Source organism: Bufo gargarizans, chromosome 2, assembly GCF_014858855.1.
Source record: "Bufo gargarizans isolate SCDJY-AF-19 chromosome 2, ASM1485885v1, whole genome shotgun sequence".
Classification (NCBI taxonomy): domain Eukaryota; kingdom Metazoa; phylum Chordata; class Amphibia; order Anura; family Bufonidae; genus Bufo; species Bufo gargarizans.
Window position 1 is genome coordinate 165,138,503 of NC_058081.1, and position 22,756 is coordinate 165,161,258.

The 22,756-nt window shown below is 42.5% G+C and overlaps 1 protein-coding gene across 1 annotated transcript in view; it reads right to left on the reverse strand.

Moving 5' to 3' along the window:
* Nucleotides 1-22,756, reverse strand: part of LOC122925729 (WD repeat-containing protein 72-like) — a 187,697-nt gene that overhangs the window by 132,191 nt on the left and 32,750 nt on the right. The window contains exon 6 of the mRNA XM_044277076.1: nucleotides 8,971-9,151. Within this exon, the coding sequence (XP_044133011.1) occupies nucleotides 8,971-9,151 (181 nt within the window). The remainder of the gene's footprint in view (nucleotides 1-8,970; nucleotides 9,152-22,756) is intronic.

The following is a 22,756-nucleotide window of genomic DNA, read 5'->3' on the forward strand; positions in this document are numbered from 1 at the left end:
CACTGTGGAGGTTAATGTTAAAGGGGTGCCCCTGTGGAGGTCAATGTTAAAGGGGCAGGCACTGTGGAGGTCATTGTTAAAGGGGCGGGTACTGTAGAGGTCACTGTTATGGAGGAAACTGTCAATATCTTTTTACGACACACTGAAACATAAAATTAAATAGATTAAATATACACGTGCGAAGCCGGGTCCTTCTCCTAGTCTCTTATATATATAAAAATGAGTTTCTGTAAAAATATGTTTGTCTGTTCTTTATGCACGACCAATTGACTGGACCAATCTTCACCATTTGGCACACATGTATATCAGGTGTCCAGGAAGGTTTTAGACCGGGTCTCAGCTCTCTAGGACATACTGTTCCTGAGATATTCCCAAAAAATGATCTGCATTAGCCAATACAAGCCTGCAATTCTTTTCTCTTCAAATCCCAACTGCCATGTCGAGGCATGTCGCATGACACAGTGCGACACCATAGCCTATCATTATAAAAGTTGTTGAGACAAAATTTGCACAACACGTGTTGTCGTGTAGCCCTAGCATTAAAGAGGTGGGCACTGCAGAGGTCACTGTTAAAGGGGCAGGCCCTGTGGATGTCACTGTTAAAGGGGCGGACACTGTGGAGGTCACTGTTAAAGGGGCGGGCATTGTGAAGGTCACTGTTAAGTGGTTGGGCCCCGGAGGTCACAGTCAAGGGAGTAGGGTGCTGTGAAACTCACTGTTAAATGGGCGGGCTGCTGTGCAGGTCTAAGTTAAGGGGATGGGCTGCTGTGCAGGTCCCATTTTAAAGTGGCGGGGTACTGTGGGGGGGTTAGTGTTAAGGGGAGGGAGACTGTGGCGTTCACTGTTAAAGGGGCGGGGTGCTGTAGCGGTTACTGTTATGGGGGATACTGTTGATATCTTTTAACAACACACACAAACATTAAATGAAAAAGATTAAATATACCCGTGCGAATCTGGGTCCTTCTGCTAGTCTCGTATGTATAAAAATGAGTTTCTGTCTGTCTGGACCAAACGACTAGACCGATCTTCATCAAATTTGGCACACAGGTACATCAGGTGCCTGAGACATTCCAAAAAACTACCTGCATTTGCCAATACAAGCCTGCAAGTGTTTCTCTTCATATGCTAACACGGTCACATATACCTCATCAGCCAATAGAAGCTCGCAGGTCCTACTTCAGGTTTCCATAACAACTTATCACAGGTTTTAGCAGTTTGCAGGTCCTTAAATATACAGTCATATGACGTGTCAGGATTAGATACACAGCTCAGCAGGCAGTATCGCATAGGATAGGATATTAGATACACAGCTTAGCAGACAGTATCACACAGGATAGGATTAGATACATAGCTCAGCAGACAGTATCCCACAGGATAGGATTAGATACACAGCCCAGCAGACAGTATCACACAACATAAAATTAGATACATAGCTCAGCAGACAGTATCACACAACATAAGATTAGATACACAGCTCAGCAGACAGTATCACACAGGATAGGATTAGATATATAGCTCAGCAGACAGTATCACACAGGATAGGATTAGATACACAGCTTATCAGACAGTATCACAAAGGATATGATTAGATACACAGCTTAGCAAGGATTAGATACACAGTTCAGCAGACAGTATCACACAGGATATGGTTAGATACACAGCTTATCAGACAGTATCACAAAGGATATGATTAGATACACAGCTTAGCAAGGATTAGATACACAGCTCAGCAGACAGTATCACACAGGATAGGATTAGATACACAGCTCAGCAAGGATTAGATACACAGCTCAGCATACAGTATCACACAGGATAGGATTAGATACACAGCTCAGCAGACAGTATCACACAGGATAGGATTAGATACACAGCTCAGCAAGGATTAGATACACAGCTCAGCAGACATTATCACACAACATAATATTACATACACAGCTCAGCAGACAGTATCACACAGGATATGATTAAATACATATCTCAGCAGACAGTATCACACAGAATAGGATTAGATACAGAGCTCAGCAGACAGAATCACACAGGATATGATTAGATACATAGCTAAGCGGACTGTATCACACAGGATAGGATTAAATACACAGCTTAGCAGACAGTGGGGCGGGGTGCTGTAGAGGTCATTGTTATGGGGGACATCTTTTAACGACACCAAGAAACATTTAATGAAATAGATTAAATATACCCGTGTGAAGTTGGGTCCTCCTGCTAGTCCCATATATATATATATATATATATATATATATAAATTAGTTTCTGTGTGTCTGTTCTTTGTGCGCGACCAAATGACTAGACCAATCTTCACCAAATTTGGCACACAGGTACATCAGGTGTCCGGGGAGATTTTAGGCCGGGTCTCAGCTCTCTAGGACGTACCGTTCCTGATATATTCCCACAAAATGAACTGCATTAGCCAATACAAACCTGCAAGTCTTTCACTCACATCTCAACTGCTATACACACAGTCAAAGTAATTTTAGGGCTCAATCTTTTAAAGTTGACAAAGTATTTGAAAGGATACCTCCAGCTTTTGACATAGAGACATGTGCATTTTAGTCCCATTCGAAAAATGTCAACATTTAAAAGACAGGCAGGGGTATAGAAGATATATGCACGTTGAGGGGCATGGGTTCCATACCCTTTTCTAGGGATCAATATGGGTCTCAGTTCAAGAACCCATATAGACATATATATTGTTCTATGAAATGATGAAAAGTTTATAAAACTGGATGCATGATGTAATGTGACTGCTAGACTTGGACTGTGTGAATTTTACTAAGCCACAAAAAGATCACTATGAATCCCTTAGCACCTGTTTATCCTGTTAATAATAAAAAAAATGGTAATTCAGATACTTGTTCAAATTATGTTCTGACTTTCATATCCATTTTGGCTTAAATCTGTTTACGTGAAATTCCTGAGGATCATGGGGAAGTGAAGGACCATAGTTACTCAAACACCAGTGCCATATCAATTGTGTACAACTATTCTCTTAGCTTTTTTCACCGGTTGTAAGCAGTTTTACCTATAAATGTCCACTATTAATGGATTTATCGAAGCCCGTAACTACCCAAAATAATGTGCATGCAGTAAAAAGATGGCATAGCATGATGGCCCTACATATAGAATCGCAAAGAAAAGGCATGCTTTAAACTGGCAAAAGGAAGAAAATTCCCTGAACATCTAAAAACTGACGGCAAGATCGCCAAATGTGTGCAATAAAGGTGCAATTGCTGAAATCCGAGGATGTAAGTTTCAGATTCTGTAAGTAAAATGTAATTTATGACATTATCTATGTATCAACAATACTAAGAACAATTTAAACTGAGTGCATCATCCTAAAATTACCTATTCATTAAACCAAGTTTGTATGTTGAACATAATTCTGATTATTAAGCCTATTGATCATTGTTAAATCTGCACAATTTTAGGTTTTGTTTTTTCTTTTCCTTGCAATTTATATAGTGACATGGATAATTAAAACAAAAATCACCAGAAATTTTTAAAACATAAAAATATGATTGAACCAATAGGTCATTTTCTGATGACCCATTCCCATAAAAAATACTTTGAAGTATCAATTTCTTAAAAATAATAATAGTAGTGATAATAATAATAATGATGATAATAATAATAAAATAGATACAATTTTCACATGCTAGAAGTTCACTAAGGGCTTGTCCAAATCACCGTTATGCATTCCGTTATGGCTTTCTGTTATAACATGGTTTTAACGGAAAATATCGGAATCCATAAGGCCTCTTTCACACGGGCGAGATTTTCGCATGGGTGCAATGCGTGAGGTGAACGCATTGCACCCGCATTGAATCCGGACCCATTCATTTCTTTGGGGCTGTGCACATGAGCGGTGATTTTCACGCATCACTTGTGCATTGCCTAAAAATCACAGCATGCTCTATATTGTGCGTTTTTAGGGCAACACAGGCCGCATAGAAGTGAATGGGGCTGCGTGAAAATCGCAAGCATTCACAAGCAAGTGCGGATGCGGTGCAATTTTCACGCATGGTTGCTAGGAGACTATCGGAATGGGGACCCGATCTTTATTATTTTCCCTTATAACATGGTTATAAGGGAAAATAATAGCATTCCTAATACATAATGCTTAGTAAAAAAGCACTGGAGGGGTTAAAAAAATCAAAACAATAACTTAGTTCACCTCATCCGCTTGTTCACGCAGCCCGGCTTCTCTTCTGTCTTCTTCTTCTTTGCCAATCTGTGAGGAAAAGGACCTGTGGTGACGTCACTGTGCTCATCACATGGTCCATAACATGACGGAAATTGCGTACCTACTCACGTAGGTTTGCCGCAATGCACCCAGGACGCATCCGGCCCAAAGCTGTGCCCGTGTGAAAGAGGCCTAAGACGGAAATCAAAATGGAAACCTTTAGAGGCATTCCGTTTTGATTTCATAATAGAAGTATATGGGCAAACAAAGGATCCATCTGGTTTCCGTTATGCTGGACGGAAAAGAAAGAAAGAAACCCATTTGCCCGTTAAAGTATGATTCCATACAACTTTCTCCTATAATACTCTGCACAGCATTCAGTCCAGGAAGTTAGGAAGCATTTACAGCAAATTATTTCTAAGTTGGAAAGCATAATCTTCACTTTGCAGGAAAGCTTTCCTGTAAGGATGTTTAACTGCGGTGAGAACTGATGGTGGAATCTTATCCTCCTTAGTGTTTGGAAGGAGGATGAAGTGCAGGGGTGGCGCCTTTGCAATTTGATTTTGTGTAAAAATACACACCAAATCTGATTTCTACTACATTAAGTTGTTCTCCGGTAAAATCCACAAAGGAGAGAGGAAATATACTTTAGTTTTAGAGGACTCAGCAGCCTTTCTTTTCCCCAGTCCGAACACTGAACAATCAGCCATGGGAGGAGAAAAACAAAGACATTTCATTTCAGTGAGATGCAGATGATTTATTTCTAAGTTGAAGTCAAAGACATAAAGGCTGAAGAATATAAATGGATATGCGCTCTCTTACGAGAACTAAGTGCCATTTGAAACCCTAAATATTATGCCAGTCACTTTCAAGAGGAAAAATAGAATTAAAAATAAACTGAAAATCATCTAGGGAACATTAAATCAGAAAGTCCATTGCTGCACATTTAGAAGTTGATGTAAATAAATATTAGCCTAATAGAATACGTATGGCTTCCAGTATTGATAGCAACAGGGTACAAGGATTATCACTTACTGTGGACTGACATCTTCAATTACAACTGAAGTCCTACGTGTGATTAAACTTAGCATAAAACCTGACAAATTTTCAGACCTCACTGTCAGTTACTTGTAAGTAATCTTTATTCTTAAATTTCTAATTAATGTACTGTTAAAAACGAATGAATATCAAGGGTTAAAGATACGAAGATTATTCTACACACCAATTTACCTATTTTCACAAAATATCGTCTCCCTATAACGTTATGTTGTGGGTTCAGTTTGCATATGTTGCATCTTGCAGGACAGAACTTTGATTTATTTATTTTGTGTTTTTTTTTTTACAAAAAAAGGGTAATTTATCATGAGGGGATAAAGGGGCTGATAAGTTTGTTGCACCTTTAGCCCCTTTCTGACCTCCACCATATCAGGCAGGGTTCCAGAGGAACATAATCAATCTCCCATATACTGTAATGGTAATGCATTGTAGTCTTTGGGACAAGCAATCTGATGATTACATGTTCAAGTCCTCTGAGGGGGGGGGGGGCTTAAAAAAAGATGAAAAAAAGTATATTAAAAAAATCATATCACCTCCCTCTCCCTATATTAAAAATAAAAATAAACAATATAAAATAAACATAATTAGCACTACCGTGTCCCAAAATGGCAGAACTATTGAAATAAACGTATTTATCCCATACAGTGAACAATGTAATGTAAAAAAATCTAAATGGCCGATTCATATTTTTTTTATCTCATCTCATCAAAAAGTCATACACACCCCAAAATGATACCAATAAAAACTAAAGTTCACCCTGCAAAAAAATAGCTTTCAAAAAGTCCTGTAGCCCTAAAAATAATAATAATTTGTCGGGGTCAGAATATGACAATGCAAAAATATATTTTATTTTTCCAAAGTTTTAATATATTTTTTTTTTAAGTGTGAAAACACAAGGAAAACTACTATATATAAATGTGGTATTGTTGTAAACAAACTCATAAAATTGTGGCCGAATTACATTTTTCTTTTACATTTCCACCCCTTTTGGAATTTTTTTCCAGCCCTCCACTACATCATAATCAATATTAAACAGTGTCTTTAAAAAGTACAGCTTGTCTTGAAAAAAAAAAAAGCTCATATACCTCTATGTGAACAGAAAATTTAAAAAGTTATCGCTCCAGGAAGGCAGGGAGTTAAAAACAAAAATGCACAAAAAAATATATTGCAAGGTCTTGAAGGGGTTAAACATATATAGAGATGTTACTCCAGTGTTAATGCCACATCCATCCCATCCTTTACTTGTTGCCATGGCAACTAACCCTGCTGAAAGTGGGGCTGCTCGACCTATCAGGGAGCCAGTACGTCTGACCAATCAGGCTCTGTGCCAGTGTCACATGCCTACAGAGGTGGGTTATTTAAACAAACAGCTGCTGGCAGAAGGTACCTGTGATTGGTATTCTTGCCCTCACTAGCTAGCTATGTCTTTGCTACTCTGGATTACTGACCTTTGCCTGCTGACTTTTACGTTGCTTCCCATTACTGTTTTGCCTCTGATGTGACCTCCTGGTATTTGACTCAGCTAGCTAGCTTGTGACCTCCCCTTTGTCTGCTGTCTTTGTCTCTGACATTATCTCCTGGTTTCACTTTGCTTTGTGTTTCTATCTCATCTTTTTACCGTTTTGGCTTAGGCCCCTGCACTTAGTTAAGAAGGCACTGTCGTCTAGTTGTGGGCCATCAGATTGTGCAAGTAGGTAGGTGGTGCAGGTGGAGCACAGGACTGCACTGTTCCCTACCCTTTTATGACATATATATATTTGCTAAGAATGAATTTTGTGGTTTTCTTCATAAATCTGTACAAAAAGGAGGAGGCCCAGCTCAACTGTTGCATATTTATGTTGGCATTAAGTGTGGGGGTGCTGTTAAAGGTTGCAGTTTTTGAGCAAATTTGGTGCATGTCATGATTTGTAAATTCTTTCACTGCCGTAAACTGTTTTGTGTACATGTGTGTCTTAGGAAAAATCCTCCCTGCCTCAGAAGCATGAATATAGAGACTTTAAAAGAAATAATGTTCTTAAATAAAAGGATTTCCTGCACTAACATATTCTAAAGCTATGAGACATTTATAGAATTCTTTAATATTTGTCTCTGGAGATCGGCCATTTTTCTCCCGTTTCCTTTTCAAAACCCTATAACAGGATGCAGCAGGAGACTTCTCTACCACTCTGTCTGCGATAGAAGACAAATAATACGAATTCTCACCCCACTGATCAAGCTCCACCCCAAAATGGAAGGTATCAGGAGGAAATCAAAAGCTGTATTCTTTCGAAGATTTTTACAAGGCTGTTTCAGAGTCATGCATACAATTCTACAAACTAGTAATTGTGTTAGCTTTTGCTATATCATTTATAATATAATTTATAATACATTTAGAAAGTCGTCGCTTTTTACATTTTGTTATATAACACTTAATATAAAATATAACTATAATAAATTTAGCTCTGGGAGCTCCCTATTTCTCTTGAGCATCTTTAACATGTTTCTACACTTTGATTAGAGTCCACCTGTGGTAAATTGAGTTGATAGGACATGATTTGGAAAGATTCAGCCCTGTCTATATGAGGTCTAACTGCTGACAATGGATATCAGAGCAAAAACCAAGCGATGATAAGAATGTAACTGCTTGTAGAGCTCAGAGACAGCAATGAGATACAGATCTGGAGAAGGGTACAAAAAATGTCTGCTGCACTGAAAATTCCCAAAAGTACAAAGTACTGGCTGCCTCACCAAACTAAGTAGTCAGGGAAAAGGTCCTTGGTAAGAGAGGTGACCAATAACCCAATGGTCACTCTGGCTCAGCTCCAAAAATACTGAGTGTAGATGGAAGAAACTTCCAGAATGTCAACCATCACTGTAGCACTTCACCAATTTGGGATGTATGGCAAAGTGACCAGAAAGAAGCCTTTTCTCAGTAAAAGACATATGAAAGTTTGCAAAATAATATTTTAAGGACTCTCTAACTGTGAGAAACAAGATTTTCTGGTCTAAGGAAACCACTATTGAACTTTTTGGCCTTAATTTTATGCATCACGTCTGGAGGAAACCAGACACTGATTACTACCTGCGCAATACCATCCCTACAGTATAGCATGACGGGGGAAGCATAATGCTTTGATGATGTTTTTCAGAGGCTAGGACAGGGAGACTGGTTGGGGTTGAGAAAAAGCTGAATCGAGCAAAGTACAAAGAAACCCTGGAGGGCTCTGGACCTCAGACTAGGCTGAAAGTTCACCTTCCAACAATGACTGTAAGTACACAGCTAAGACAACATAGGAAAGGATTAAGGACAACTTTGTGAATGTCCTTCAGTGGCACAACCAGAGCCATGACTTGAACCCAATTGAACATCTCTGGAATGACCTAAAAATGTCCACCAATGGTCCCCATCCAACCTGACTGAGCTTGAGGGGATCTGCAGAGAAGAATGGCAGAACATCCCCAAATCTAGGTGTGCCAACCATGTGGCCTAATACAGTACCCAAGAATTCTGTTTTTACTTTGTCATTATGGGGGATTAAGTTCAGATTGACAGGGGAAAACTTGAATGTTGATCTATTTTACCTCAAGGCCACAACGTAACAAAATGTGAAAAAAGTCAAAGACTCTGAAGACTTTCTGAATGCATTGTATTTTTAAGATAATTATTTATTTAATGTTCATAACTCACATATTTGTATTTATAATGAAGTACATGGTTTCCCATGCTTCCTACTTACTTTGAAGTGACGTTTCCTGAAATAATTGTTCAAAATTGTAGGACTGTTCCATGTTTGATGGTTTTTGTGGGCTACAATAATCCACCATAGAAACTGGTTGAGTTGTGATTATAGTTTGTCTCAAAGCGTCCATCCATTTCCTAAGTTCCACTAGCAAAACTGCTTGCATTGCCTCTATTACCTAGAATAAAGTAAAATATAGGATATGAATATTACACTAAAAGTCACGGAGTGAAAAACTTGCATACAACTGGCTAGTAATCATAAAGACTTGCCCAAGAGTTTCATATTGAATTAACTATACCCATCAGTTAGTCAAGCAATTTTAAACAAATAAAAAAAAAATACAGAGGGCATCTCAATTGTGTCCATACATATAATGTTCCTCTTTATAATAATTGTGGAATATATGGGGGAATTTATCAAACCGGTGTAAAGTAGAACTGGCTTAGTTGTCTATGGCAACCAATCATATTCCATCTTTCATTTTGGACAGCTCCTTTGCAAAATGAAAGGAGGAATCTGATTGGTTAATATGGGTAACTAAACCAGTTCTGCTTCACACTGGTTTTATAAATGACCCCCACAGTGTTTTATCATTTGATATATGTACTTAAAGAGTACTTGCACTTTCATAAATCTTTTGACATGTCATAAAGATATTTCAGAAGTTTTGATTCTGATTGCTCCTGTGATCAATGAGGGCCTCCGCATCTGCACCCCCACTGACAACTGAAGCACTCAGTTGAGTATGGTTCCTCTTCAGTTTTCAACGGCTCCCATTGCTAGATAAAGTCATAGACAAGCTTATAGAGTTCTCTAAACTTTGCTTCAGATCATAAGGAGAGCCAATCACCGTCAAAGGGGCACAACACTTGATTGAGCACTTCTGCACATTAATTTCAGCAATAGGTGAGGATCTCAGCACTCAGACACTCACTTATCAAAACTTCTGATAGGTCTTTATGACTAAGGGGCAATCTAATAACTATTTATAAATATATCAGGGGTCAGTACATAGATCTCTCTCATCATCTTTTAAGGACTGTGACGAGGGGACATCCTCTGCGTCTGGAGGAAAGAAGGTTTGTACACAAACATAGAAGAGGATTCTTTATGGTAAGAGCAGTAAGACTATGTAACTCTCTTCTTGAGGAGGTGGTAATGGTGAGTGCACTAAAAGAGTTTAAGAGGGGCCTGAATGTATTTCTGGAGTGTAATACTATTACAGGCTATAGTTACTAGAGAGGGGTCGTTGATCCAGGGAGTTGTTCTTTGAGGGAGAAAACTTGGCTTCTACCTTACAGTTTTTTTTTTTGCCTTCCTGTCTTTTTTTAGACTTAGGCTCATTTACATGACTGTGCTGTGTTTTGCGGTCCGCAAATTGCGGATCTGCAAAACATGGATGCCGCCCGTGTGTCTTCCACAATTTGCGGAATGGAACAGACGGCCCATTATAGAAAAATGGACAAGAATAGGACATGATCTATAATTTTTGCGAGACCACGGAACAGAGAAACAGATGCAGACAGCAGACAGAGTGCTGTCTGCATCTTTTGCGGCCCCATTGAAGTGAATGGGTTTGCACCCGAGCCGCCAAAAAAAGCAGCTCAGATGTGGAACCAAACCACGGTCGTGTGAATGAGCCCTTATAAACTATGCATGTGCAAGAACTAAGTGCAGTCACTATTTAGAACCAACTTTTATTTACAAGATTGTACCGAGTGTCATAGTTTCTGAGGGACCATCACTATTCTTTCTCTTATAATATGGACTAGACATGACCTATTAGAACTATTGATTCTTTAGATCATAATTAGGGATGAGCGAACTCGAACTGTATAGTTCGGGTTCGTACCGAATTTTGGGGTGTCCGTGACACGGACCCGAACCCGGACATTTTCGTAAAAGTCCGGGTTCGGGTTCGGTGTTCGTCGCTTTCTTCGCGCTTTTGTGACGCTTTCTTGGCGCTTTTTGAAAGGCTGCAAAGCAGCCAATCAACAAGCGTCATACTACTTGCCCCAAGAGGCCATCACAGCCATGCCTACTATTGGCATGGCTGTGATTGGCCAGAGCACCATGTGACCCAGCCTCTATTTAAGCTGGAGTCACATAGCGCCGCCCGTCACTCTGCTCTGATTAGCGTAGGGAGAGGTTGCGGCTGCGACAGTAGGGCGAGATTAGGCAGATTAACTCCTCCAAAGGACTTGATTAACTGATCGATCTGCAGCTGTGGATCATTGAGCTGCTGATCCTCAATTGCTCACTGTTTTTAGGCTGCACAGACCGTTTGTCAGTCACATTTTTCTGGGGTGATCGGCGGCCATTTTGTGTCTTGTGGTGCGCCAGCACAAGCTGCGACCAAGTGCATTTAACCCTCAATGGTGTGGTTGTTTTTTGGCTAAAGCCTACATCAGGGTGAAGCTGTCACACCAAGTGCATTTAACCAGCAATAGTCTGTTCATTTTTTGGCCATATACAAAATCAGGGGCAAGCTGCGCCTGTCACCAAGTGCATTTAACCCTCAATGGTGTGGTTGTTTTTTGGCTAAAGCCTACATCAGGGTGAAGCTGTCACACCAAGTGCATTTAACCAGCAATAGTCTGTTCATTTTTTGGCCATATACTAAATCAGGGGCAAGCTGCGCCTGTCACCAAGTGCATTTAACCCTCAATGGTGTGGTTGTTTTTTGGCTAAAGCCTACATCAGGGTGAAGCTGTCACACCAAGTGCATTTAACCAGCAATAGTCTGTTTATTTTTTGGCCATATCCCAGTCTAATTCTGTCACTAAATCCATACCGGTCACCCAGCGCCTAAATACTAGGCCTCAAATTTATATCCAGCTAAATCTGTCCCTAGTGCTGTAGCTGGGCGAGTTATTTAGTGTCCGTTCAAGCACATTTCTTGTTCTGGGTTGAAATACAATTCCCAATTTAGCAATTTCATAATTTAGTGGTTTCTGCTATATCAGAGCTATTTGAAATCTATCCCTAAAAGGGTATATAATATTCAAGGTGCACATTGGGTCATTCAGAATAACTTCACACACACCCGCTACTGTGTATTTCCAAGTCTAATTCTGTCACTAAACCCATACCTGTCACGCAGCGCCTAAATACTAGGCCTCAAATTTATATCCAGCTAAATCTGTCCCTAGTGCTGTAGCTGGGCGAGTTATTTAGTGTCCGTTCAAGCACATTTCTTGTTCTGGGTTGAAATACAATTCCCAATTTAGCAATTTCATAATTTAGTGGTTTCTGCTATATCAGAGCTATTTGAAATCTATCCCTAAAAGGGTATATAATATTCAAGGTGCACATTGGGTCATTCAGAATAACTTCACACACACCCGCTACTGTGTATTTCCAAGTCTAATTCTGGCACTAAACCCATACCTGTCACCCAGCGCCTAAATACTAGGCCTCAAATTTATATCCCGCTAAATCTGTCCTTAGTGCTGTAGCTGGGCGAGTTATTTAGTGTCCGTTCAAGCACATTTCTTGTTCTGGGTTGAAATACAATTCCCAATTTAGCAATTTCATAATTTAGTGGTTTCTGCTATATCAGAGCTATTTGAAATCTATCCCTAAAAGGGTATATAATATTCAAGGTGCACATTGGGTCATTCAGAATAACTTCACACACACCCGCTACTGTGTATTTCCAAGTCTAATTCTGGCACTAAACCCATACCTGTCACCCAGCGCCTAAATACTAGGCCTCAAATTTATATCCCGCTAAATCTGTCCTTAGTGCTGTAGCTGGGCGAGTTATTTAGTGTCCGTTCAAGCACATTTCTTGTTCTGGGTTGAAATACAATTCCCAATTTAGCAATTTCATAATTTAGTGGTTTCTGCTATATCAGAGCTATTTGAAATCTATCCCTAAAAGGGTATATAATATTCAAGGTGCACATTGGGTCATTCAGAATAACTTCACACACACCCGCTACTGTGTATTTCCAAGTCTAATTCTGGCACTAAACCCATACCTGTCACCCAGCGCCTAAATACTAGGCCTCAAATTTATATCCCGCTAAATCTGTCCTTAGTGCTGTAGCTGGGCGAGTTATTTAGTGTCCGTTCAAGCACATTTCTTGTTCTGGGTTGAAATACAATTCCCAATTTAGCAATTTCATAATTTAGTGGTTTCTGCTATATCAGAGCTATTTGAAATCTATCCCTAAAAGGGTATATAATATTCAAGGTGCACATTGGGTCATTCAGAATAACTTCACACACACCCGCTACTGTGTATTTCCAAGTCTAATTCTGGCACTAAACCCATACCTGTCACCCAGCGCCTAAATACTAGGCCTCAAATTTATATCCCGCTAAATCTGTCCTTAGTGCTGTAGCTGGGCGAGTTATTTAGTGTCCGTTCAAGCACATTTCTTGTTCTGGGTTGAAATACAATTCCCAATTTAGCAATTTCATAATTTAGTGGTTTCTGCTATATCAGAGCTATTTGAAATCTATCCCTAAAAGGGTATATAATATTCAAGGTGCACATTGGGTCATTCAGAATAACTTCACACACACCCGCTACTGTGTATTTCCAAGTCTAATTCTGGCACTAAACCCATACCTGTCACCCAGCGCCTAAATACTAGGCCTCAAATTTATATCCCGCTAAATCTGTCCTTAGTGCTGTAGCTGGGCGAGTTATTTAGTGTCCGTTCAAGCACATTTCTTGTTCTGGGTTGAAATACAATTCCCAATTTAGCAATTTCATAATTTAGTGGTTTCTGCTATATCAGAGCTATTTGAAATCTATCCCTAAAAGGGTATATAATATTCAAGGTGCACATTGGGTCATTCAGAATAACTTCACACACACCCGCTACTGTGTATTTCCAAGTCTAATTCTGGCACTAAACCCATACCTGTCACCCAGCGCCTAAATACTAGGCCTCAAATTTATATCCCGCTAAATCTGTCCTTAGTGCTGTAGCTGGGCGAGTTATTTAGTGTCCGTTCAAGCACATTTCTTGTTCTGGGTTGAAATACAATTCCCAATTTAGCAATTTCATAATTTAGTGGTTTCTGCTATATCAGAGCTATTTGAAATCTATCCCTAAAAGGGTATATAATATTCAAGGTGCACATTGGGTCATTCAGAATAACTTCACACACACCCGCTACTGTGTATTTCCAAGTCTAATTCTGGCACTAAACCCATACCTGTCACCCAGCGCCTAAATACTAGGTCTCAAATTTATATCCCGCTAAATCTGTCCTTAGTGCTGTAGCTGGGCGAGTTATTTAGTGTCCGTTCAAGCACATTTCTTGTTCTGGGTTGAAATACAATTCCCAATTTAGCAATTTCATAATTTAGTGGTTTCTGCTATATCAGAGCTATTTGAAATCTATCCCTAAAAGGGTATATAATATTCAAGGTGCACATTGGGTCATTCAGAATAACTTCACACACACCCTCTACTGTGTATTTCCAAGTCTAATTCTGGCACTAAACCCATACCTGTCACCCAGCGCCTAAATACTAGGCCTCAAATTTATATCCCGCTAAATCTGTCCTTAGTGCTGTAGCTGGGCGAGTTATTTAGTGTCCGTTCAAGCACATTTCTTGTTCTGGGTTGAAATACAATTCCCAATTTAGCAATTTCATAATTTAGTGGTTTCTGCTATATCAGAGCTATTTGAAATCTATCCCTAAAAGGGTATATAATATTCAAGGTGCACATTGGGTCATTCAGAATAACTTCACACACACCCGCTACTGTGTATTTCCAAGTCTAATTCTGGCACTAAACCCATACCTGTCACCCAGCGCCTAAATACTAGGCCTCAAATTTATATCCCGCTAAATCTGTCCTTAGTGCTGTAGCTGGGCGAGTTATTTAGTGTCCGTTCAAGCACATTTCTTGTTCTGGGTTGAAATACAATTCCCAATTTAGCAATTTCATAATTTAGTGGTTTCTGCTATATCAGAGCTATTTGAAATCTATCCCTAAAAGGGTATATAATATTCAAGGTGCACATTGGGTCATTCAGAATAACTTCACACACACCCGCTACTGTGTATTTCCAAGTCTAATTCTGGCACTAAACCCATACCTGTCACCCAGCGCCTAAATACTAGGCCTCAAATTTATATCCCGCTAAATCTGTCCTTAGTGCTGTAGCTGGGCGAGTTATTTAGTGTCCGTTCAAGCACATTTCTTGTTCTGGGTTGAAATACAATTCCCAATTTAGCAATTTCATAATTTAGTGGTTTCTGCTATATCAGAGCTATTTGAAATCTATCCCTAAAAGGGTATATAATATTCAAGGTGCACATTGGGTCATTCAGAATAACTTCACACACACCCGCTACTGTGTATTTCCAAGTCTAATTCTGGCACTAAACCCATACCTGTCACCCAGCGCCTAAATACTAGGCCTCAAATTTATATCCCGCTAAATCTGTCCTTAGTGCTGTAGCTGGGCGAGTTATTTAGTGTCCGTTCAAGCACATTTCTTGTTCTGGGTTGAAATACAATTCCCAATTTAGCAATTTCATAATTTAGTGGTTTCTGCTATATCAGAGCTATTTGAAATCTATCCCTAAAAGGGTATATAATATTCAAGGTGCACATTGGGTCATTCAGAATAACTTCACACACACCCGCTACTGTGTATTTCCAAGTCTAATTCTGGCACTAAACCCATACCTGTCACCCAGCGCCTAAATACTAGGTCTCAAATTTATATCCCGCTAAATCTGTCCTTAGTGCTGTAGCTGGGCGAGTTATTTAGTGTCCGTTCAAGCACATTTCTTGTTCTGGGTTGAAATACAATTCCCAATTTAGCAATTTCATAATTTAGTGGTTTCTGCTATATCAGAGCTATTTGAAATCTATCCCTAAAAGGGTATATAATATTCAAGGTGCACATTGGGTCATTCAGAATAACTTCACACACACCCTCTACTGTGTATTTCCAAGTCTAATTCTGGCACTAAACCCATACCTGTCACCCAGCGCCTAAATACTAGGCCTCAAATTTATATCCCGCTAAATCTGTCCTTAGTGCTGTAGCTGGGCGAGTTATTTAGTGTCCGTTCAAGCACATTTCTTGTTCTGGGTTGAAATACAATTCCCAATTTAGCAATTTCATAATTTAGTGGTTTCTGCTATATCAGAGCTATTTGAAATCTATCCCTAAAAGGGTATATAATATTCAAGGTGCACATTGGGTCATTCAGAATAACTTCACACACACCCGCTACTGTGTATTTCCAAGTCTAATTCTGGCACTAAACCCATACCTGTCACCCAGCGCCTAAATACTAGGCCTCAAATTTATATCCCGCTAAATCTGTCCTTAGTGCTGTAGCTGGGCGAGTTATTTAGTGTCCGTTCAAGCACATTTCTTGTTCTGGGTTGAAATACAATTCCCAATTTAGCAATTTCATAATTTAGTGGTTTCTGCTATATCAGAGCTATTTGAAATCTATCCCTAAAAGGGTATATAATATTCAAGGTGCACATTGGGTCATTCAGAATAACTTCACACACACCCGCTACTGTGTATTTCCAAGTCTAATTCTGGCACTAAACCCATACCTGTCACCCAGCGCCTAAATACTAGGCCTCAAATTTATATCCCGCTAAATCTGTCCTTAGTGCTGTAGCTGGGCGAGTTATTTAGTGTCCGTTCAAGCACATTTCTTGTTCTGGGTTGAAATACAATTCCCAATTTAGCAATTTCATAATTTAGTGGTTTCTGCTATATCAGAGCTATTTGAAATCTATCCCTAAAAGGGTATATAATATTCAAGGTGCACATTGGGTCATTCAGAATAACTTCACACACACCCGCTACTGTGTATTTCCAAGTCTAATTCTGGCACTAAACCCATACCTGTCACCCAGCGCCTAAATACTAGGCCTCAAATTTATATCCCGCTAAATCTGTCCTTAGTGCTGTAGCTGGGCGAGTTATTTAGTGTCCGTTCAAGCACATTTCTTGTTCTGGGTTGAAATACAATTCCCAATTTAGCAATTTCATAATTTAGTGGTTTCTGCTATATCAGAGCTATTTGAAATCTATCCCTAAAAGGGTATATAATATTCAAGGTGCACATAGGGTCATTCAGAATAACTTCACACACACGCTTCTGTGCATTTCCAAGTCTAATTCTGTCACTAAATCCATACCGGTCACCCAGCGCCTAAATACTAGGCCTCAAATTTATATCCAGCTAAATCTGTCCCTAGTGCTGTAGCTGGGCGAGTTATTTAGTGTCCGTTCAAGCACATTTCTTGTTCTGGGTTGAAATACAATTCCCAATTTAGCAATTTCATAATTTAGTGGTTTCTGCTATATCAGAGCTATTTGAAATCTATCCCTAAAAGGGTATATAATATTCAAGGTGCACATAGGGTCATTCAGAATAACTTCACACACCCGCTACTGTGCATTTCCAAATCTAATTCTGTCACTAAACCCATACCTGTCACCCAGCGCCTAAATACTAGGCCTCAAATTTATATCCCGCTAAATCTCTCGTTACCGCTGTCCTGTTGTGGCTGGGAAAGTTATTTAGTGTCCGTCAAAGCACATTTTTTGTTCTGGGTTGAAATACAATTCCCAATTTAGCAATTTCATAATTTAGTCGTTTCTGCTATATCAGAGCTATTTGAAATCTATCCCTAAAAGGGTAGATCATATTGAAGGTGCACATAGGGTCATTCAGAATAACTTCACACACACGCTTCTGTGCATTTCCAAGTCTAATTCTGTCACTAAATCCATACCGGTCACCCAGCGCCTAAATACTAGGCCTCAAATTTATATCCCGCTGAATTTGAATACAATACATTGGGCCAAATAATATATTTGTTGTTGTGGTGAACCATAACAATGAGAAAAACATCTAGTAAGGGACGCGGACGTGGACATGGTCGTGGTGGTGTTAGTGGACCCTCTGGTGCTGGGAGAGGACGTGGCCGTTCTGCCACATCCACACTTCCTAGTGTACCAACTACCTCAGGTCCCAGTAGCCGCCAGAATTTACAGCGATATATGGTGGGGCCCAATGCCGTTCTAAGGATGGTAAGGCCTGAGCAGGTACAGGCATTAGTCAATTGGGTGGCCGACAGTGGATCCAGCACGTTCACATTATCTCCCACCCAGTCTTCTGCAGAAAGCGCACAGATGGCGCCTGAAAACCAACCCCATCAGTCTGTCACATCACCCCCATGCATACCAGGGAAACTGTCTCAGCCTCAAGTTATGCAGCAGTCTCTTATGCTGTTTGAAGACTCCGCTGGCAGGGTTTCCCAAGGGCATCCACCTAGCCCTTCCCCAGCGGTGAAAGACATAGAATGCACTGACGCACAACCACTTATGTTTCCTGATGATGAGGACATGGGAATACCACCTCAGCATGTCTCTGATGATGACGAAACACAGGTGCCAACTGCTGCGTCTTTCTGCAGTGTGCAGACTGAACAGGAGGTCAGGGATCAAGACTGGGTGGAAGACGATGCAGGGGACGATGAGGTCCTAGACCCCACATGGAATGAAGGTCGTGCCACTGACTTTCACAGTTCGGAGGAAGAGGCAGTGGTGAGACCGAGCCAACAGCGTAGCAAAAGAGGGAGCAGTGGGCAAAAGCAGAACACCCGCCGCCAAGAGACTCCGCCTGCTACTGACCGCCGCCATCTGGGACCGAGCACCCCAAAGGCAGCTTCAAGGAGTTCCCTGGCATGGCACTTCTTCAAACAATGTGCTGACGACAAGACCCGAGTGGTTTGCACGCTGTGCCATCAGAGCCTGAAGCGAGGCATTAACGTTCTGAACCTGAGCACAACCTGCATGACCAGGCACCTGCATGCAAAGCATGAACTGCAGTGGAGTAAACACCTTAAAACCAAGGAAGTCACTCAGGCTCCCCCTGCTACCTCTTCTGCTGCTGCCGCCTCGGCCTATTCTGCTGCTGCCGCCTCGGCCTCTTCCTCCGCCTCTGGAGGAACGTTGGCACCTGCCGCCCAGCAAACAGGGGATGTACCACCAACACCACCACCACCACCTCCGTCACCAAGCGTCTCAACCATGTCACACGCCAGCGTTCAGCTCTCCATCTCACAAACATTTGATAGAAAGCGTAAATTCCCACCTAGCCACCCTCGATCCCTGGCCCTGAATGCCAGCATTTCTAAACTACTGGCCTATGAAATGCTGTCATTTAGGCTGGTGGACACAGACAGCTTCAAACAGCTCATGTCGCTTGCTGTCCCACAGTATGTTGTTCCCAGCCGGCACTACTTCTCCAAGAGAGCCGTGCCTTCCCTGCACAACCAAGTATCCGATAAAATCAAGTGTGCACTGCGCAACGCCATCTGTGGCAAGGTCCACCTAACCACAGATACGTGGACCAGTAAGCACGGCCAGGGACGCTATATCTCCCTAACTGCACACTGGGTAAATGTAGTGGCAGCTGGGCCCCAGGCGGAGAGCTGTTTGGCGCACGTCCTTCCGCCGCCAAGGATCGCAGGGCAACATTCTTTGCCTCCTGTTGCCACCTCCTCCTTCTCGTCTTTCTCCTCCTCTTCTTCCACCTGCTCATCCAGTCAGCCACACACCTTCACCACCAACTTCAGCACAGCCCGGGGTAAACGTCAGCAGGCCATTCTGAAACTCATATGTTTGGGGGACAGGCCCCACACCGCACAGGAGTTGTGGCGGGGTATAGAACAACAGACCGACGAGTGGTTGCTGCCGGTGAGCCTCAAGCCCGGCCTGGTGGTGTGTGATAATGGGCGAAATCTCGTTGCAGCTCTGGGACTAGCCAATTTGACGCACATCCCTTGCTTGGCGCATGTGCTGAATTTGGTGGTGCAGAAGTTCATTCACAACTACCCCGACATGTCAGAGCTGCTGCATAAAGTGCGGGCCGTCTGTTCGCGCTTCCGGCGTTCACATCCTGCTGCTGCTCGCCTGTCTGCGCTACAGCGTAACTTCGGCCTTCCCGCTCACCGCCTCATATGCGACGTGCCCACCAGGTGGAACTCCACCTTGCACATGCTGGACAGACTGTGCGAGCAGCAGCAGGCCATAGTGGAGTTTCAGCTGCAGCACGCACGGGTCAGTCGCACTACAGAACAGCACCACTTCACCACCAATGACTGGGCCTCCATGCGAGACCTGTGTGCCCTGTTGCGCTGTTTCGAGTACTCCACCAACATGGCCAGTGGCGATGACACCGTTATCAGCGTTACAATACCACTTCTATGTCTCCTTGAGAAAACACTTAGGGCGATGATGGAAGAGGAGGTGGCCCAGGAGGAGGAGGAGGAGGAGGAGGAAGAGGGGTCATTTTTAGCACTTTCAGGCCAGTCTCTTCGAAGTGACTCAGAGGGAGGTTTTTGGCAACAGCAGAGGCCAGGTACAAATGTGGCCAGACAGGGCCCACTACTGGAGGACGAGGAGGACGAGGATGAGGAGGAGGTGGAGGAGGATGAGGATGAAGCATGGTCACAGCGGGGTGGCACCCAACGCAGCTCGGGTCCATCACTGGTGCGTGGCTGGGGGAAAGGCAGGACGATGACGATACGCCTCCCACAGAGGACAGCTTGTCCTTATCCCTGGGCAGCCTGGCACACATGAGCGACTACATGCTGCAGTGCCTGCGCAACGACAGCAGAGTTGCCCACATTTTAACCTGTGCGGACTACTGGGTTGCCACCCTGCTGGATCCACGCTACAAAGACAATGTGCCCACCTTACTTCCTGCACTGGAGCGTGATAGGAAGATGCGCGAGTACAAGCGCACGTTGGTAGACGCGCTACTGAGAGCATTCCCAAATGTCACAGGGGAACAAGTGGAAGCCCAAGGCCAAGGCAGAGGAGGAGCAAGAGGTCGCCAAGGCAGCTGTGTCACGGCCAGCTCCTCTGAGGGCAGGGTTAGCATGGCAGAGATGTGGAAAACTTTTGTCAACACGCCACAGCTAACTGCACCACCACCTGATACGCAACGTGTTAGCAGGAGGCAACATTTCACTAACATGGTGGAACAGTACGTGTGCACACCCCTCCACGTACTGACTGATGGTTCGGCCCCATTCAACTTCTGGGTCTCTAAATTGTCCACGTGGCCAGAGCTAGCCTTTTATGCCTTGGAGGTGCTGGCCTGCCCGGCAGCCAGCGTTTTGTCTGAACGTGTATTCAGCACGGCAGGGGGCGTCATTACAGACAAACGCAGCCGCCTGTCTACAGCCAATGTGGACAAGCTGACGTTCATAAAAATGAACCAGGCATGGATCCCACAGGACCTGTCCGTCCCTTGTCCAGATTAGACATTAACTACCTCCCCATAACCATATATTATTGGACTCCAGGGCACTTCCTCATTCAATCCTATTTTTATTTTCATTTTACCATTATATTGCGATGCTACCCAAAGTTGAATGAACCTCTCCTCTGCCTGTGTGCTAGGCCTAAATATATGCCAATGGACTGTTGCAGTGGTGGCTGACATGAAGCCTGATTCTCTGCTATGACATGCAGACTAATTCTCTGCTGACATGAAGCCAGATTGTCTGTTACGGGACCTCTCTCCTCTGCCTGGGTGCTGGGCCTAAATTTATGACAATGGACTGTTGCAGTGGTGGCTGACGTGAAGCCTCATTCTCTGCTATGACATGCAGACTGATTCTCTGCTGACATGAAGCCAGATTGTCTGTTACGGGACCTCTCTCCTCTGCCTGTGTGCTAGGCCTAAATATATGCCAATGGACTGTTGCAGTGGTGGCTGACGTGAAGCCTGATTCTCTGCTATGACATGCAGACTGATTCTCTGCTGACATGAAGCCAGATCCTCTGTTACGGGACCTCTCTCCTCTGCCTGTGTGTGTGCTGGGCCTAAATATATGCCAATGGACTGTTGCAGTGGTGGCTGACGTGAAGCCTCATTCTCTGCTATGACATGCAGACTAATTCTCTGCTGACATGAAGACAGATTCTCTGTTACGGGACCTCCCTCCTCTGCCTGGGTGCTGGGCCTAAATATATGCCAATGGACTGTTGCAGTGGTGGGTGACGTGAAGCCTCATTCTCTGCTATGACATGCAGACTAATTCTCTGCTGACATGAAGCCAGATTGTCTGTTACGGGACCTCTCTCCTCTGCCTGTGTGTGTGCTGGGCCTAAATATATGCCAATGGACTGTTGCAGTGGTGGCTGACGTGAAGCCTCATTCTCTGCTATGACATGCAGACTAATTCTCTGCTGACATGAAGACAGATTCTCTGTTACGGGACCTCTCTCCTCTGCCTGTGTGTGTGCTGGGCCTAAATATATGCCAATGGACTGTTGCAGTGGTGGCTGACGTGAAGCCTCATTCTCTGCTATGACATGCAGACTAATTCTCTGCTGACATGAAGACAGATTCTCTGTTACGGGACCTCCCTCCTCTGCCTGGGTGCTGGGCCTAAATATATGCCAATGGACTGTTGCAGTGGTGGGTGACGTGAAGCCTGATTCTCTGCTATGACATGCAGACTAATTCTCTGCTGACATGAAGACAGATTCTCTGTTACGGGACCTCTCTCCTCTGCCTGTGTGTGTGCTGGGCCTAAATATATGCCAATGGACTGTTGCAGTGGTGGCTGACGTGAAGCCTCATTCTCTGCTATGACATGCAGACTAATTCTCTGCTGACATGAAGACAGATTGTCTGTTACGGGACCTCTCTGCTCTGCCTGTGTGCTAGGCCTAAATATATGCCAATGGACTGTTGCAGTGGTGGCTGACGTGAAGCCTCATTCTCTGCTATGAC